This window comes from Eutrigla gurnardus (assembly GCF_963514095.1).
Source record: "Eutrigla gurnardus genome assembly, chromosome: 9".
Taxonomy (NCBI): domain Eukaryota; kingdom Metazoa; phylum Chordata; class Actinopteri; order Perciformes; family Triglidae; genus Eutrigla; species Eutrigla gurnardus.
In genome coordinates this window covers 27,645,454-27,658,114 of record NC_139923.1, presented here as the reverse complement: position 1 = coordinate 27,658,114, position 12,661 = coordinate 27,645,454, and the positions used below count along the sequence as shown (strand labels likewise).

The 12,661-nt window shown below is 41.6% G+C and overlaps 3 protein-coding genes and 2 pseudogenes across 5 annotated transcripts; 2 read left to right on the top strand and 3 right to left on the bottom strand.

The window, feature by feature from the left end:
* Positions 1-15: 15 nt before the first annotated feature.
* Positions 16-383, top strand: LOC311019200 (histone H4-like; the record flags this gene model as incomplete). Its single annotated transcript, XM_084018453.1, is given in 2 exon segments — positions 16-75; positions 79-383. Coding segments are annotated over 2 exon segments (309 nt in total). The 3' UTR covers positions 328-383.
* A 2,768-nt stretch (positions 384-3,151) lies between these two features.
* On the bottom strand, positions 3,152-3,482 carry LOC311019199 (histone H4 pseudogene; annotated as a pseudogene). Its single transcript has one exon. The product of its transcript is annotated as a histone H4 pseudogene (transcript).
* Positions 3,483-6,067: 2,585 nt separating this feature from the next.
* On the bottom strand, positions 6,068-6,462 carry LOC311019195 (histone H2B; the record flags this gene model as incomplete). Its single annotated transcript, XM_084018449.1, has 1 exon — positions 6,068-6,462. The coding sequence occupies one exon, from the start codon at positions 6,460-6,462 to the stop codon at positions 6,088-6,090; it is 375 nt and encodes a 124-aa protein (XP_083874575.1). The 3' UTR covers positions 6,068-6,087.
* Positions 6,463-8,569: 2,107 nt separating this feature from the next.
* On the bottom strand, positions 8,570-9,008 carry LOC311018574 (histone H2A pseudogene; annotated as a pseudogene). Its single transcript has one exon. The product of its transcript is annotated as a histone H2A pseudogene (transcript).
* Positions 9,009-9,301: 293 nt separating this feature from the next.
* Positions 9,302-9,776, top strand: LOC311018108 (histone H3.2). Its single transcript, XM_084016886.1, has one exon. It carries the CDS (start codon positions 9,341-9,343, stop codon positions 9,749-9,751), a length of 411 nt encoding a protein of 136 aa, XP_083873012.1. The 5' UTR covers positions 9,302-9,340; the 3' UTR covers positions 9,752-9,776.
* Positions 9,777-12,661: the final 2,885 nt, after the last annotated feature.

Here is a 12,661-nt window from a genome sequence, read left to right as displayed (position 1 = left end):
CATTGACTAGTGAAAATGAGTGGAAGAGGCAAAGGCGGTAAGGGACTCGGTAAAGGAGGCGCCAAGCGTCACCGTTAAGTCCTCCGTGATAACATCCAGGGAATCACCAAGCCCGCTATCCGCCGTCTGGCTCGCCGTGGCGGAGTGAAGCGTATCTCCGGTCTGATCTACGAGGAGACCCGCGGCGTGTTGAAGGTCTTCCTGGAGAACGTCATCCGTGACGCCGTCACCTACACCGAGCACGCCAAGAGGAAGACCGTCACCGCCATGGATGTGGTCTACGCTCTGAAGAGGCAGGGACGCACCCTGTACGGCTTCGGTGGATAAACACGACCCGCTACTTAAACAAGACCAAAGGCCCTTTTAAGGGCCAAACACTCAACTTAAAGAGCTCATTTCCGGATTTTTTTCCTGATCTATGAAGCAATGTACAGAATAACTTGATATTCTGGTGTATGTGTGGCTTTATTTTAAGTAATTAATGTGTATAATCTAGTCATCATAATCTAGTCATCTCATATTTGATCATATTTCCATATGCTAATTCATGTTGATGCTTACCTTGGCTCTCATCTTTCCCCCATCTCTAATTTTCAGACACTTTGACTACATTATAGTTAAAACCAGTATTTTAATTTACCATTACTTGATTTGACCCACACTAGTGGATCTAAAATCCATTTAAATAGACACAGGTCAAATTTGACAAAAGTAATCAAATTTCAGGCTAAAATAATGACATTTAGGGGATCTTTACTGCTGTCAAATGTGAGAAAGCTCAAATTTCCTTACTTGTATGAAAAGGGTAAAACAGCGTCCCCACAATCCCGCTTGTGGCCAAAAGTTTATTACATCGGTAGTATTAAGGACTACCATAGCGAATTAATAGGGAAAGTTAAGAGAGTTAAGGACTAGTATACACGGCCCCCGCGTATACTAGTCTTAATTGTTTATCGCATTATAATTATAAATCATTTATTTGTCATCATAGTGTTACAGACTGTGTCGGTGTGTGGTGTAAGGAGAACGTCAGCGCTACACAGGTTCTCACTCTGGTTTACTCTTTAATATGGTTGTATTCCAGCATACCATATGTTCACAGTCTTGAAATGGGATTGAAGTGGTCATGCTATTACATGGTATTTTTTGCAATAACACTATTTATGTGGTGAGTTTTTCCTCATGCATCCCCTCCTGAATGACTGACTGAGCCCTTTATCTCAATTTTCCCTACCAGCTAACACCAGATAACTCAGACTGTTGCAAAGAGATGTGACATCTGAAGTGCATCTTCACAGAATCCTTTCATTGATCGTTCCACTCTCAACAGGAAATGAAAACATTCTTAATTACCAAGTTATCTGAGGCCTACAATTCCAGTATCAATTTACTCAAGAGGAAAAGGGGTTTCTTGAAATAAAACCCACTATAATCTGTTGATCCTCTCAACTATATACTACGTGGGAACATATCCAAATCAAACAGGACTTTTTTGTTTAAAAACTGTGAAATTATATGCAAGTGTAGAGTCCACTCAATGATATTCAATACCTGCAGAAAAGTTTGAAGAGAGGCTGGGAGATCTTGGGTACTGTAAATAAACTTGTGAATAAACAAACAAATCTGGTAAGTATTCAGTTTGGAAATAGGTAGAATAGAGAAGTTAATAAAAAGTGGTGCTGATGGAGCATATCTGTTTGAATGGGAAATTAATCTTAAGAACCTCTTTTGAATAATAAATAATTTTGTGAGATGGGTTTGATATGAAGCAGCCCAGACCATGTTACAGTAGTTTAAATACGGAAACAAAAAACTGTAATTAAGAGTTAGATGAGCAGAGGGATGGATTAGAGGACAAACTTTTCTTAATATACCCATCATCTTTGTGGACTTTTGCAGACAAGGTCTATATGGTTTGTCCATTTTAGTCTTTCATCTACCAGTACACCCAGGAATTTTGTTGCTTTTACTTGTGTGACTTCTGCTCCATTGATAAATATTTTTGCCAACTCTTTGGGGTAAGACTTATTTGTGCTGCAAAAGACCAAGAAGTTACATTTCTTCACATTTAGCTTATTAAGTTGAAACCATTTAGAAATAACAGATAATTTGTCATTCACACTGTCAATCAGATATTTGAAATCATTATGGGTTGCTATAAGGTTAGTATCATCAGCAAATAATATAGGAAGAAAATGTTTGCAAGACATGGCTAAGTCATTTATATAAATCTGAAATAATAACGGGCCCAGAAAAGATCCCTGTGGCACCCCATCATAATTTTGGACTTGGTAGAAATATAACCATTTAGTGACACATATTGTTTTCTGTTATACAAGTAATTTGAGAACCAGCTCAGGGCAATATCCTTAATCCCATATCTATTTAATTTGTCAATCAAAACACTATGATTGACCGTGTCAAATGCTTTGCTTAAGTCCAGGAAGATCCCAATGGCAAACTTTCTATTATCCATGGCAGATGAAATAATATTGGTTAGCTGGAGTAACGCATGCTCTGTTGTGTTTCTTGCAAAATCCATACTGGTGTTCATATAGAATGTTGTTCTCATTTAAGTGCTTGGATAATCTAGTGAAAACCAGTTTCTCTAATATTTTAGATATACAAGGCAGGATGGAAATAGGTCGATAATTTCCAAAGTCGTCCGTCATACCTGTCTTAAAGATGGGGAATAACCCCAGAGTTGAGTGAGAGAGTGAGAATATGGGTTATAGGCTGGACTAAGTAATCGGCAGTTTCTTTAATCAAGATGCTCTTAATACCATAGTTCCATGATGGTATCAAGAACCTCTTGTGTGGTTGGAGGACTTAAGTTACTGAGAGAGGGATATTGCCCCCTAATCAAGTGACAAGGGTTCTCATTAATATGCAATATACGTGAAGCCAGGTCAGAACTAATATTAATGAAGAAATTGTTAAAGCCGTCAGCAATTTTGTTGGGTTCTGAGTAGACCCTCTTTCCCATGATCCTTTGGTATGGGTCTATTTGCACAAATGGTCCACACACACGCGCACGTTTTCCGTTGTATGTACGTTTTTTACTTTCCATGAACACCAGCAACACATTCTTGGGACAGGAAATAAGCTCTTTAACTCGAGTGTTTGGCCCTTAAAAGGGCCTTTGGTCGTGTTTAAGTAGCGGGTCGTGTTTATCCACCGAAGCCGTACAGGGTGCGTCCCTGCCTCTTCAGAGCGTAGACCACATCCATGGCGGTGACGGTCTTCCTCTTGGCGTGCTCGGTGTAGGTGACGGCGTCACGGATGACGTTCTCCAGGAAGACCTTCAACACGCCGCGGGTCTCCTCGTAGATCAGACCGGAGATACGCTTCACTCCGCCACGGCGAGCCAGACGGCGGATAGCGGGCTTGGTGATTCCCTGGATGTTATCACGGAGGACTTTACGGTGACGCTTGGCGCCTCGTTTGCTGAGTCCCTTACCGCCTTTGCCTCTTCCACTCATTTTCACTGGTCAATGTACATAATGATTCAGACTAAGGCTAAAGAGTCATGATCCTGGAGGGATAGCTCAGGGCTTGTGCCCTTTTCTACCCATCATTTTTGATGTCAGGAGGGGGGCGGAGAGGTGGGAGGAGGCAAAGGACTCGTGAGGTTTTAACACATGAAGACCAAGGCACAAATAAACAAATAAAAATAACAATAAACCAAACACCGTGTGTGCATATTATTTACATTACTGTGTGTGTGTGTGTGTGTGTGTGTGTGTGTGTGTGTGTGTGTGTGTGTGTGTGTGTTTGCATGTGGTGTGATGTTAGGAGAAGTGATCTACAAATTCATTAATTCAGTTCTGGGAGCTTTGGGGGGTCTGTAAGTGGGGGTCTTTGGCCAGCTGCAGCATGAATGACATGGGGGTATCAACTATGGTGTGTGCTTCCTGTATGGTTTTCTGAAGTGAAGGGTTGTTTATTGCTGTTCTCATGTATTTCCGTGCTATGACTTGGTGTCTCTTTCTGACAGTCTGAATGCCAGTTATGGTGTGGATGTAATGGTTGCTGATGTAAGATGGGAGTCTGTGAGCCAGTTTCAGTGCTTTGTTTTGAATGACTTGTAGTCGTTGTAGCTGGTTGTCGGAGAGGGTGATCCAGGCGGGGACGGAGTATTCAAAGAGTGGTCTGATGTATGCCAGGTAAACTTTAATGACTGTTGATGGTGATGCGCCATGTTTTCCACAGAGGGCTTTGAGGTGGTTGAGTCTGTTGTTTGCTTTTTGTTCCAGGTTATTGATGTGTTTGGTCCAGGTCATATTGTTTTGGAATGTTACCCCGAGGAACGTTGCTTCTTTGCTGGTATTGATTTGGTGATTGTTGAGTGACAAGTTGATGTTGTTGGTCTGCAGGTGTGGGTTTTTGGTGAAGAGGATGCATTGGGTCTTGACAGGGTTCAGTTTGATTCTCCACATGTTTGTCCAGGTTTCTATTTCAGCGATGCATGTTTGGAGTTTCTTAGCTGCTAGGTGTGGGCGTTTTGAGCTGGACCAGTAACAGAGGTCATCTGCAAACTGTGAGACTTTGGCTATGGTGGCTGGGGGGGTAGTAGATGTCAGAAATGTATATGAGGAATAATAGTGGGCTCAAAACTGCACCCTGTGGAACTCCTGCTTGGGGGGTGAAAGATGTTGAGATTGTGGAAGCAACTTTCACTTTGATTTGACGGTTATCCAGAAAGCTTGAAATGATGGATTGGGTGGGTTGTGGCAGTTTGAGGTTGGTGTCCAGTAGTCTGTATTTGAGTCCGTTGTGCCATACTTTGTCGAATGCTTTTTCAATGTCGAAGAATATTGCCAGGGTTATTTCTTTTTTGTTGAAGTTTCTGTGGATGTCTTCTGATAGTCTGAGAATGATTCAGACCACTGGGCTGCCTTCTTTTTAAATCCTGCCAGAGGACGTGATTGAAACTATGGGTGGGTGGGGGTTGGATTTTTCTTCCTCTGTGGATTTTCATGACTTGTCATAGTCACCAGCGCCCCCTATTGAACACCAGCATTCATCAGGGGTTGTTGATGACAAGAAAGCATAGTGATAGTTTGGTGATCTTACTCAATAAAGTAGTGTTATAAAGGTATGACATCATAGCTCAGTCGTGAAACTCAATCATTGACACACTAACGACACATACGACGACACTTTACATTTAGGGCATTTAGCAGACGCAGTTGTCACAATAAGTACATTTGTCCAAAGAAAGAGGGGGGGTGTTAGTTGGTCATGTTATGCAGAGTCGAACAGGTGAGTCTTGAGTCCTTTTCGGAAGATGGCAGTGACTCTGCTGCCCTTACATTGGTTGGGAGTTCGTTCCACCACTGAGGACCAGAACAGAGTCCGAATCTGGACTTTGCCGAGCGACATTTGTTTGATTTCAGCGATGGTGGTACCAGCCAGCCAGCTGAAGTAGAGGAGCGAAGTGCTCGCTTTGGGACGTGTGGTTTGACCAGTGTTTGGAGATAGATGGGTGCCGTTCCATTGATGGCCTTGAAGACCAGTGTCATCGTCTTGAATTGGATGTTGGCTAAAAAGAAGGAAGCCAGTGGAGGTCACGGAGAAGGGGGGTCACATAGGAGAATTTGGGTAGATTGAAGACAAGGCGTACTGCAGCGTTCTGGATACGCTGCAATGGTTTAGTCGCGGGGGCCGGGAGTCCAGCCAGGAGAGTTACAGGAGTCATTAGACATTACAATGTTAGTTATCTGTAAAGATAAATGCTTAAAACATTTCCAGAATTTGTGTATGTTTTGGCTTTACGAGACAATGTCACTCATGCAAATGTACACATTAGTTTATTTTGTCTCGCTCTGGTGTAGTGTAGGGAAGTTGGCCATGTATTCATTATGCTGCAGCCATTTAAGAGTTTTTGTGTTTAGGTCAAATTTGAAGTTGTACTGGTAGAGTAGCTTCAGTACTAAACGAACAATACTAAAAGCAATTTGAGCAGCAATCTAGTTGGGCATTTGTAGTGGCTTTTATATAGTTAAAGGAAACAGGAAAACATCTTTAGAAGAAGTATGTGGCTCTTAAAAGAGCCTTTGGGTTGTTGGTTCAACAGCAGTACGTTTACTTGGAGCTGGTGTACTTGGTGACGGCCTTGGTGCCCTCAGACACGGCGTGCTTAGCCAGCTCCCCGGGCAGCAGCAGGCGGACGGCGGTCTGGATCTCCCTGGAAGTGATGGTGGAGCGCTTGTTGTAGTGAGCCAGACGGGAGGCCTCACCGGCGATGCGTTCAAAGATGTCGCTCACGAAGGAGTTCATGATGCCCATGGCCTTGGAGGAGATGCCGGTGTCGGGGTGGACCTGCTTCATCACCTTGTACACGTAGATGGCGTAGCTCTCCTTCCTGGACTTTCTCCTCTTCTTGCCGGTCTTACTGGCGGTCTTGGAGACGGCTTTCTTGGAGCCCTTCTTGGGGGCTTTGACGGTTTGGTCTGGCATGTTTGGATGTCTTCAGTAACGCGATAAAGTCCCGAGCTACAGTCTGCTCTCTTTGTATCCGCTTGATGCAAATGTCACTGTGCTGTTGCTCGCACAGGATTGGTTGGATCCGACAAAGCGCGCCCAGCCTCCAGCGCGTCCCCAACAAAGCGCCCCCCGAATAACCGTTAATTTATTACTGGTACAGTGTCACAGGGGTGTAAAAAGTAACATGAACTGTCTAGAACATGGAGATTAGATACAGTTTGACACCTTGTAAACCACTGAGCACTGAACATCAGTTCAACATCACCTAAAACGAATACACATGTGAAAAACCCACCCAATTTAACTTAATGTTAGAAAATGCACACAAAACATAGTCCAACAAAAGAACATTGTCTAACAGTAGAACATGTGCATTCAAACTACTTAAAATGACTAAATATTAGGGGTGTGAATCTTTGGCTTCACTTCGATTCGATTAACGATACAGTAGTTGGCGATTCGATTGAAGGACGATTTTTTTTTTGGAACGATTCGATTCGATTCGATTCAGTAACTTGTAACCAAAATTCTATATCGATTAAATAAACATGCAATAATGCGAGTGAGACTATTTGTATTCTTCTGAAAGGTGAAAAATAACATATTTATTCTGTAAAAAAAGTAAACCTGCATAATATTTTATGCTGAATACAAAAATGTAATTAAAATATGCTCGGTTATTTTTAACATTTTCAGTAGACTACATACTGGCAGGGGAGAGTGTGTCTTAAACGTATTAAAACATTAATCATAAGAATCACGATTAATCCAATTAAATGCATTTATATAGATTATTGGTGAAGCCAAAACGATTCATTCTATTTATTTATTGTAGCAGATCGATTTAGTAGAATCTATAGGACTGACAATCGATTCATCGATTAATCGAATGAATCGTTACACCGATACTAAATATATAGTAAGGAATCAGGGTTCTTGACCTTTCTTTGCTGTGAAGTCATCAGTGTGAAATAACATTTTACTGATTAATGTTATTGAATAAATAATAGATATACTAATTTGCTTTCTTAAAATATGGTTTTCTATGTGGTATATTTCTAGTATATATATAGAGTATTATAGTTATATGTCTAGTGTAACACATAATATGTACATTTACTTGTTTGGATAACTGACTGCTGTAAGTAAATAACTTGCAAGCATCTAGATTGTTGATGTAAAAAAAACTGTTTCGGAGATGTAAAACTAATTACTACATTGTATGTGAATGTAGTCTGGTCAGGCCACTTGGATTTCAAGTAGTTTAATAATTTGGTTCAATTCTGTATACTATGGAAACTGGATGCTTACACCTTTTAAAGATGTTAAGATACCATAACCCGAGAAGATGAAATAGATTATAAAATGCTATAATTTATTTCTAAATGTAATGAATAGAAATTGGAGTGTAATTCAATTGAATCTTAAAACAGCTTGAAGTAAGAGTTTCTCAATGAGTCCCAATTAGCACTGGATATAAAAATTAATGAGTTTAACTACTAGGAGTCAGCTATTATAGCATCTCCAAAATAAGGGGCAAGCTTTTCAAAAGACAATAAAGGAAATTAATTGCTCTTTAACATGAACGATGGGAACCGAGTCGAAGTGGTGAGCTGTTCGTTTTTATTTATTTATTTATTTTTAATCGCTGTCAAGCTCACAGTAAATGAATGAAGTGAACGTAGATCATTAAGTCTAGTCCACACATGTTAATTGAATTATAATCAATATTTAAAATATATCTCATAACTCAGATATCCGATGTCTAAGTCTGAATAATTCAGATCCAAATTTTACCCCATCATTCCTTCCAGTGATTATTACCCAGAATAAATGGGTTACCACTAGGCTAGCTTCTTAAAAATAAATTAATATAAATGAGCCTGTCTTTTGAACGGCTCTTTGAAAATAACGGCTCCTCAAGACCCGGCTCCCTTCAAAGAGCCATAAATCCCATCTCTAATGTATATTATTTCACTACAGGAAATACATACTTGAAATAGAATGACTTAAGTTTCATGAGAGGAATGAGCTCTTTATGAGAAAGTGTTTGGCTCTTAAAAGAGCCGTTTTGGGGTTCTGGTTTCCAGCAGTCAGCAGGTCTCCAGGTTTACTTGGACTTGGCGGCCTTCTCGGTCTTCTTGGGCAGCAGAACAGCCTGGATGTTGGGCAGCACGCCGCCCTGAGCGATGGTCACTCCGCCCAGCAGCTTGTTGAGCTCCTCGTCGTTGCGGACAGCCAGCTGCAGGTGACGGGGGATGATTCGGGTCTTCTTGTTGTCGCGGGCAGCGTTTCCAGCCAACTCCAGGATCTCAGCGGTCAGGTACTCCAGCACCGCCGCCAGGTAGACGGGGGCTCCGGCACCAACACGCTGAGCATAGTTCCCTTTACGGAGATGTCTGTGGACACGGCCGACCGGGAACTGGAGCCCAGCGCGGGAGGAGCGGGTCTTGGCCTTCGCCCTGGCCTTTCCGCCGGTTTTGCCTCTTCCACTCATTATTAGATGCTTTCTGGAGTCGGGACTCAAAGAATGTGTCGCTCTACCGGCGAATCTCTCTTTATGTGTCCGCTGAGCGCGCGAGCCTGTTCGTGACAGTGACAGACCAATCAGGAAAGAGGCTTCCACTCTGAGTTTAGGCGGAGAGTTTGAAAAGACTTCCCGCCAATGAGCTGCTGAGATTGGGGCGGTGGGTCGCTCCTCGAGGCGGCGCTGAGCTCCACGAGGAGCCCTCCACCAATCAGGAGCCGGAGGTCTGAACAGCGTCACCGTTTCACAGCCGGTCCCACAGTTTAAGAGCAGCGAGTCTCTCCGTTCATCGTATATTTCTCCGGACCAGAGAAAGAAGAAGTCATGGCTAGAACCAAGCAGACAGCCCGTAAATCCACCGGCGGCAAAGCCCCCAGGAAGCAGCTGGCCACCAAGGCTGCCCGTAAGAGCGCCCCGGCCACCGGCGGCGTGAAGAAGCCTCACCGTTACAGGCCCGGTACCGTCGCTCTCAGGGAGATCCGTCGCTACCAGAAATCCACCGAGCTGCTGATCCGCAAGCTGCCCTTCCAGCGTCTGGTCAGAGAGATCGCTCAGGACTTCAAGACCGACCTGCGCTTCCAGAGCTCCGCTGTTATGGCTCTGCAGGAGTCCAGCGAGGCTTACCTGGTCGGCCTGTTCGAGGACACCAACCTGTGCGCCATCCACGCCAAGAGGGTCACCATCATGCCCAAGGACATCCAGCTGGCCCGTCGCATCCGCGGAGAGCGAGCTTAACCTGTCTGCTGTTAAACCAACACAACGGCTCTTTTAAGAGCCACCTCACTCTTCTCTGAGAGCTCCTTCCTATGCTGAATACACATACATACTTTGTCTATACTTGATAACTTAATACTATATAAATGTTTTAATGTATCTAAATTACATAATAGAAACCCATTCCTGTAGCACAATTTGTTCTATTAGTGACATAATGTGTCACATTAAAATAAAAAAGCTGCATAGATCCCAGCATCAGCATGGATTCAGCACCATGGACAGAGACGTTCATGAGGAATAAAATAAGGTGGATGGGAGAAACACTGCCTGTATACACTGTATAAACACACATTGCTATTACACGTTGACTGTCTCAGGGGATCCTGGTCTGCACCTGGTCTTTTGTCTGCAGTGGTAGACCAGGGTCAAATTAGAGAAAGTGATTCTCTGTCTGTCCAGTAGGTGACAGCAGAGCACTTTCTAACAGACTGGTATAGAGCCGTTTTAACCCAGAGTTGTTGAGACTATTCAGTCTGGACCAAAGTGGAGGCACACCTGTGCATTAATAACGCTGTCTAATCGGCATGTAGATATGCCAAAAGGATGGATTAGACACAAATTTAAACTAATTTGTGAACAAGATCGGATAGAAATAGGCTTTTTCTGTGTTCATAGAAAAAGTGTGAGATATTCCATGTCAGCTCATGAAATTTGGAGCAAAATTGTTGTTTATATTTTTGTTCAGTGTAAGAAGCTATATAAGACAACATAACAGATGAATGCCAAAGCTGTTTGTTTGATTTTAACGATACAAAAAGCATCTGTAGCTTTATAGCTACTTATTTTTGTTATGCTGATTACATATTTTCACATCCAACTCATGTAGAGACTTCTAGTTTGGGATGCTGTAGGCACTGTGGTTGGTGTTTGGTTCAGGATTTACAAGTTAATGATAGGTGTAACATCTTATATCTGTTCAGTGATTCCAGTGAATGACTCACAGTTGCTCAAATTGCATAATAATTAGTTTACTCCACCACTACTGGTGGTCAAGAGATAACACAGGTTTACTCAGAGTTGAGGAAGTCAACTTAAAACAGAGAGCAGATGAACAGGAACAGGCAGACAGGTCAATCTTTTTTTCTACAGGGTGTCGTGTTGCCATGGAGCTGGGACCAGCTCATGCAACAAAGAAGGAGGATTAAAATCTAAACCACAGTTCCTCCCCAATTTGTTAGCTCAAAAGTAGATAACACTTTGCTGCAAGAAATTGTGCATCTTTTTCTGGGCCATTGGTTGCAGTTTACATCCTATAGTTGCTTATTTGATGCCTGCGATTTTTCAAACAGAAAAAGTCCTTGAGCTCTTGATTTTACTTAATGATACAACTCTGAATAAATAGTTAACAATATGTCGTAGTCTGTCTTCTCTTTAGTCTGTCTTTACAAATCTCAAAAAAACGAATGCGACAAATTAGTATATCTATTATAGGCCTATATTCGATAACATTATGCAATAACATTCATCATTAAAATGTTATTTCACACTGATTCTCTCCAGGTTACATATTTTGCCAAATTATTATTATTTTTCTTACCAATATCAAAAAGAAGTACCTTACATCGCTTTATTTAAATTTAAGTGGGTTTTTCACAAGTGCATTCGTTTTAGGTGATGTTGAACTGACGTTCAGTGCTCAGTGGTTAACAAGGTGTGAAGCTGTGTATCTAATCTTCATGTTCTAGCCAGTTCATGTTACTTTTTACACCCCTGTGACACTGTGGATTCTTCTTCCTCCCCTTCCATTTCTTGCCAGATTATTCTGTTATCATTATACTTCTCACAAGTAAAAGTACATGATCAACATCCTCTCTGTCTTGGCACACCATGCATAAACCATTACCCTTTCCTACTATATATAAAGTAACGTTTAGTCCTGTATGCCCTAATCTAAGTCTGGTATAGACCACTTCTTCCCTTCTGTTTAGACTCAGTGAATTAACCCGTCTCCCTGTCACAATCCTTTGATATTTATAGTAGTGTCTTGCATTAAATTCTGCCTCCCATTCCCTTTTGTACAGTTACTGAATTGATTATAGATTTTGCTTCACCCTTTCCCATTGGAACATTAATTCTTATATATTAGTTTTTCAACATCTTTTTTTGCCATTTTATCTGCCTCTTCAATACCTTTAATGCCTATATGAGCTGTGTAGTATCTTGTTTATCCTTTAAGGAGGAAATGAGAGCTTGGAAGCAAAGGTGTCCAGATTCCTGCTTAGTTACAGAATCACTCCACATTCTACAGGCTTGTCCCCGGCTGAAATGCTGATGTCAAGGAGGCCCAGGTCCGCATTTGACCTGTTACTCCCAGATTTAAAGTCTAAGTTGGAAAACAAACAGTGGAAACAAAAAGTTAATCATGACACACACACCAAGTTCAGAAGTTTTTCACCTAGTCACCATATAGAAGAAGCATGTCAAGTGATTCTGTGTGCTGCAAGTCAAGCAACCTATTTGTTGGTGTCCTGCATCCTCTTTGAGTTTTTTGGAGTCACAATGTTATAAGCTGGAACCCCAAAAAACTGAATACTGATTCCAAGGTTCCTGTAGTAATAAATATTTCATTTCAATAATCAAATCTTCCCTTGAAGAGTGACCTGTACCTAGGCTATATAAAGCTGCCATGGAATCTGTACAGATCACATTTCTCAGTGTCTTAACCTCTTTAATCCACCATTTCAATAGAGTATATAGATAAAAAAAATTACTTAGTATATACCCCTCTCTTTTATTAAATTCTGGGATATATATCCCAATATATATCCCAATACCACCATGTCCATTTAGCAAACTTTTGATCCATCAGTATATATTTTAAAATATACATAGAATGATGTTTTTAAATATCGCTGGCAATATGCTGCA

Bases quoted from the DNA above. Each gene is read 5' to 3' on its own strand.
- LOC311018108 (XM_084016886.1), top strand. From the start codon at position 9,341: ATGGCTAGAACCAAGCAGACAGCCCGTAAATCCACCGGCGGCAAAGCC.